The sequence below is a fragment of the Salvelinus sp. IW2-2015 genome, unplaced genomic scaffold (genome assembly GCF_002910315.2).
Source record: "Salvelinus sp. IW2-2015 unplaced genomic scaffold, ASM291031v2 Un_scaffold2093, whole genome shotgun sequence".
In the NCBI taxonomy this organism is placed as follows: domain Eukaryota; kingdom Metazoa; phylum Chordata; class Actinopteri; order Salmoniformes; family Salmonidae; genus Salvelinus; species Salvelinus sp. IW2-2015.
Window position 1 is genome coordinate 146,276 of NW_019943432.1, and position 5,170 is coordinate 151,445.

Sequence of the window (5,170 nt, forward strand, 5' to 3'; positions counted from 1 at the left end):
CCGCACCAGGTGGTAGGCATTCCGTAGATCCAGCTTGGAAAAAACAGTTGCCCTCTGGAGGGGCTCGAAGGCTGAGGAAATGAGTGGTAGCAGGTAACTGTTCTTCACAGTAATGTCATTAAGTCTCCGGTAGTCAATGCATGGGCGCAGGGTCTTTTCTTTTTTCTCCACGAAGAACCCTGCGCCGGTGGGAGAGGAAGCGGGACGGATGAATACTGTAGCTAGGGAGTCCCCAATGTAAGTCTCCATAGCCTTGGTCTCCGGTCCCGACAGAGAGTACAGCCGTCCCCGGGGCGGCGTGGTGCTCGGGAGAAGGTCAATCCCACAGTCATAGGGTCGGTGCGGCGGAAGCGAAGTGGCCCGGGCCTTGCTGAACACCTCCCGGAGGTCCTGGTACTCCGCGGGAATGATGGAGAGGTCAGTGGCACCTTCCGAGCCCCCAGGAAGACGTCCCAGGGGAGGTTGCGCTGACTTCAGGCAATGTGCGTTGCAGAACGGACTCCAGCCCATGATGGCACCAGTAGACCAGTTGATGAGGGGATTGTGTCGCTGGAGCCAGGAGAATCCCAAAACTATGGGAATCTGAGAAGACTTGATGAGCAGAAATTGCATCTTGTCGCTGTGATTCCATCACCTGTAGGTGGATGGGAATGGTATTATGCGTGACCTGGCCTATAGAACACCCGTCCAGCACTCTAACATCCATGGGAATGTAGAGGGGCTGAGTGGGGATGTTCAGCTCGGAAGCCAGGATAGCGTCCAAAAAGCTCTCATCGGCCCCAGAGTCAATGAGGACCCGGAAAGATTTGGACTGGTCTCCCCACAGCAGAATGGCATGAAAAGGGGTGCGTGCAAGGCAAGCCCAGCTCTGCCTAGTTGCTTAGGCTCGGGATGCGGCGAATCGGCCGTCTTCGGCAACTCCCGGGGTGGGTCGGTAAGCCTTGGGTTCTCTCGGCAACGAGACCAACGGGGACTTCCAGGATGACTCGGAGGCTCAAATTCTCTCCCTCCGTCGTTCCCGTAATCACCCATCGATTCGGATTGTCAAAGCGATGAGGGAATCGAGATCCGTAGGTAACTCCCGAGCAGCAAGCTCGTCCTTGACCTCCTCCGAGACGCCGTGCAGGAACATATCGAACAGCGCTTCCTGGTTCCAAGCACTCTCCGCTGCCAACGTGCGGAAATCCACCGCATAATCTGCCACACTGTGGGAGCCATGCCGAAGCTGAATTAACTTAAGGGCAGCCTCTCTCCCGGGAAACGGGGAATCAAAAACCGTCTTCACTTCTCCCACGAACCCCTCCAGACTAGCGCATATGGCCAGCTGTTGTTCCCATACAGCAGTATCCCAGGTGAGAGCCCTCCCAGACAACAGCGTGATGAGGTAGGCTAACTTGGAGCGGTCCGAGGGGAAGGAAGAGGACTGAAGCTGGAAAATGAGGGCACACTGCGCTAGAGACCCCCGACAGGTGCTTGGCTCTTCATTAAAAGCGTTCTGGAGGTGGTCCCGAGAAGGTGGAGTGACAGAATGAGACGGCGCTACTCCCAGCTGAGTTACTGAGGGGCTGTGGGGTTACCGCCGTAGTAGGCTGCCTCCCAGACAACCCGTGGAATTTCCCCAGGAACATGTCCAACGCCCTGTCATGGCGTTCAGACAGCATTTGGACCCCCTCCATAAGGCCACGAAGCAATTCCTCATGCCTATCGATGGTGGCTCCTTGGGAGGAGATGGCGTTGCGCAGCTGGCCCGGGGCTGCTGGGTCAGTCATGGCCAGTTCGTACAATCACGTTTGAAGGTAAGACCCAGGTGCAAACAATGTTGAAGTAACAAAAGTTTATTAATTCGAACACGAGCAGCAAAAGGTACAGGACGACAGGCAGGATCAGAGTCAGGTCAGGCAGAGGTTGGTAATCCAGAGTAGCGGGGCAAAGGTACAGGATAGCAGACAGGGTCGGAGCCGGCAGTTGGGTCAAAACCGGGAAAACTAGAAAACAGGCACTGTAGACAGGACAGGAGCAAGGGGGGAAATGCTGGTAGGTATGAATGAATAAAACAAACTGGCAATAGACAAACAGAGAACACAGGTATAAATACACAGGGGATACTAGGGAAGATGGGTGACACCTGGAGGGGGGGTAGAAACAAGCACAAAGACAGGTGAAAGATCAGGGTGTGACAGAAGCTGGTTGAGAAAATGCCAAGAGTGTGCAAAGCCGTCATCAAAGCAAAAGGTTGCTATTTGAAGAATCTCAAATATAAAATATATTTTGATTTGTTTAACACTTTTGGTTACTACATGATTCCATATGTGTTATTTCATAGTTTTGATGTCTTCACTATTATTTTTACAATGTAGAAAATAGTAAAAATGAAGAAAACCCTTGAATGAGTGGGTGTTCTAAAACTTTTTACCAGTAGTGTATATGAGAGAGAGAGCAAGGAACTTTTTGAAATACATTTTCCTTTATTATTTCCCCTAACCTTACCATCCCTCCCCTAATTGAAGTAAACTAATGGACAACAACACTTAGGCTTCTACTTCCAGCTCAGACAGTACATAATATATACATTTTATGGACACAATGTATTTTAAAATAGTCATATTTTGTTTGTTTTTAATCCTATCCTTCAGCTACCCTCAACCCCACCCATCTATCTCTGAAGACCATTCAGTTTGATTTCTATTTGCCATATATTTCTAACTGTGCTGTTTCACAAAAGTTCTGAACCTGTATACATTTTACCAACACAGTATATTTTACATGAGTTCTCTTGTTTTTAATTGAGATGATTGTAGTGAGATTTCATACCTCCAGGGTCTGCTTTCGGACAAGGAACGAGTCCACAAAGCCTCTACACATCTGAGGGTTGAGAGTCTCCTTCAGCCCCCTCACCAGCTCCCTCATCTCCTTCTTGTTGTTCTCAATATTCTTCAACAACAGCTTCCTGCTTTTCAGCCCAGGGCCCAGCCAGGGGAACATGTTGTACAACTATCTCCCAATAAAAAAAGTAAAGCATGAATTAACCTCTATTATTCCAGTAGCATAGAACAAATTTGAACAATTATTTAATTTTCCTGGTTTAGTCAAGTGTGACCCGTTTGCCATTATTCTCTGAGTGAGAAACAAATTAAACATAATGTACCTGTATTGAAACGGAGCCAGCAATTCGGAGGTTGACACTGGCTCGTTTTACAGTTGCTTTGAACTTGGGGTCAGAGTATTCAAACCTGCTGCCGTATATAATGTTGGAGATTATGTTGGAGACAGCATAACTCAATGGCTGGGTTGTGTCGAATGCTTTACCTGTTACAAAAGGTCATCAGAAATTGAATTAGCAAACCTAAGGGTAAAAAATTATGCAACCTGTTTTTTGGTTTTCAAATCAGAACTACAAATTCTTACCCTTGTGATTTTCAAACACTTCAATCAGGTAGGGAATTTCCTCTAAGATTTTCTCTTCAATCACTTTCTTGCCCATCTCTTGAGAAAATAAAAACTTTGTCAAATATGTGGGTCTGTTACAGCACCAAATATGCTTGCTTGGCAGAATATTGTCGATTGCAACAGTTAACCGGATTACAAGTTTCACATATCCTACATTACCATGTCCATTGGTGAAGTCATAGGACACAGGAAGCATGCCCCTGTCCCCAAAGTCCTCTGCCTGGTTGACCAGCGCCTGCTTGACCGTCTTGTATCCTGCCAGGATGACCACTTTTGTGGGTCCAAAGTGAACCGTGAAAACAGACCCATATTTCTTGGACAGCTGTAGAACATAAAATAAGACTAAATGCATGGTTTATTAAAGGTCCCGGACAGTGAAAATCATGTGGTTGGTCAAATTAGATGATATTTGGATGTAACTAGTTCATAGTAGGTTGACCTGTAGCTGGTACATTGACATAAAGTTACTGGTCCCTCCCCCCCATGTCAAACACTTGGATTCATGAGGCAGGCATTACTTCTGGCTTTATGCCATGTCACGTAGCCGGAGATGTTATACACCAATGGTAGTCTTATAATCTTAACTTATTTAAATATGTAACACCTTAAAACCATCATCACATGTAAGCATCATACGGTTTTGTTTACAAACCGTAACATAGCTTAAGCGTAACTTGGCAGAACTAAACTGGTAACTAACCCCTTTTCACCTGCGTTGTGGCTTTTAGCTAGCAAGCTACTTACCAGAATTCCACATGTCAGTGTTAATTTTAACTACACTGATTTCCAAATAATGAAGACATCCAACAGCATTAGCTGCACCGAAAGTTATGATCATGTCACGCGAAGGCAGTGCACATTTCGAGCGAAGTTGCTTTATCAATTGGGGAGAACATTCAATGGTCTTGTCAGGATGCTACTCCTGAAGACAGATGCTGTACCATCATTGACAGTGGATCTTTCAAGTGCTGTCCATAATGTAGTCTGATGCGGTTGCTGTAACTCTTGACTTGTGAACTGTATATTTTCTGTAACACACCTGATAGGGATGGAAGAACAAAAACCATATAGACTAAGCCCCCTGCATTGAGACTGAGAACTGCCAACATACAGCTGACATGAAGGAATGWTGTCCACAAAAGGAGRATAMTCWGGAGTGCAACTTTGGTTTAAGTAGTGAGGGGGACACAACATTTAAAAACAATGTCATTGAAAAGGSACAATGTGCACATAGGTTAGGTTACTYTGGTGACCATAGGTTAGGCTACTATGGTGAGCGAGCGTTGCGCCTTTTAATTTTCAATAAGTATCGATTACCCATTTGTCTCTGCCTGCAAATTGTTCTCCTGAAAAGGTACACTGTAACCTATAGGACTATGCAAAACGTAGCAAGTGTCGCTGTCATTGTTGCTGCTTCCAGTTCAAATCAAATCAAATTTTATTAGTCACATACACATGGTTAGCTGGTCCAGTTCAGTAGCCAATACTGCGAGATCAGGTGTGCATGTGGTATCAATTATATAGAGTAGGCTACAGCCGGTTATTGTCACACAAGTAAATGTAGGTCTCATGGTAATGGACCATTAATTTACATAAACACATTTAGCATCTCCTGGCTTCCACACAGCCTATAAGCCACTGATACAGACCTTTGGAACATCTACATTTTAAAAAGTCTAATAAATCCATGTAATATAGCCTACACCTTCACAATAAATCCATT

At 45.8% G+C, this 5,170-nt stretch overlaps 1 protein-coding gene across 1 annotated transcript in view; it reads right to left on the minus strand.

Moving 5' to 3' along the window:
- LOC112072932 (cytochrome P450 2K1-like) overlaps nucleotides 1-5,170 on the minus strand; it is a 38,342-nt gene that overhangs the window by 23,147 nt on the left and 10,025 nt on the right. Inside the window, exons 3-5 of the mRNA XM_024140309.2 lie at nucleotides 3,406-3,769; nucleotides 3,146-3,306; nucleotides 2,812-2,991 (exon numbers count right to left, since the gene is read on the minus strand). Coding sequence (XP_023996077.1) covers nucleotides 2,812-2,991; nucleotides 3,146-3,306; nucleotides 3,406-3,769 — 705 coding nt within the window. The remainder of the gene's footprint in view (nucleotides 1-2,811; nucleotides 2,992-3,145; nucleotides 3,307-3,405; nucleotides 3,770-5,170) is intronic.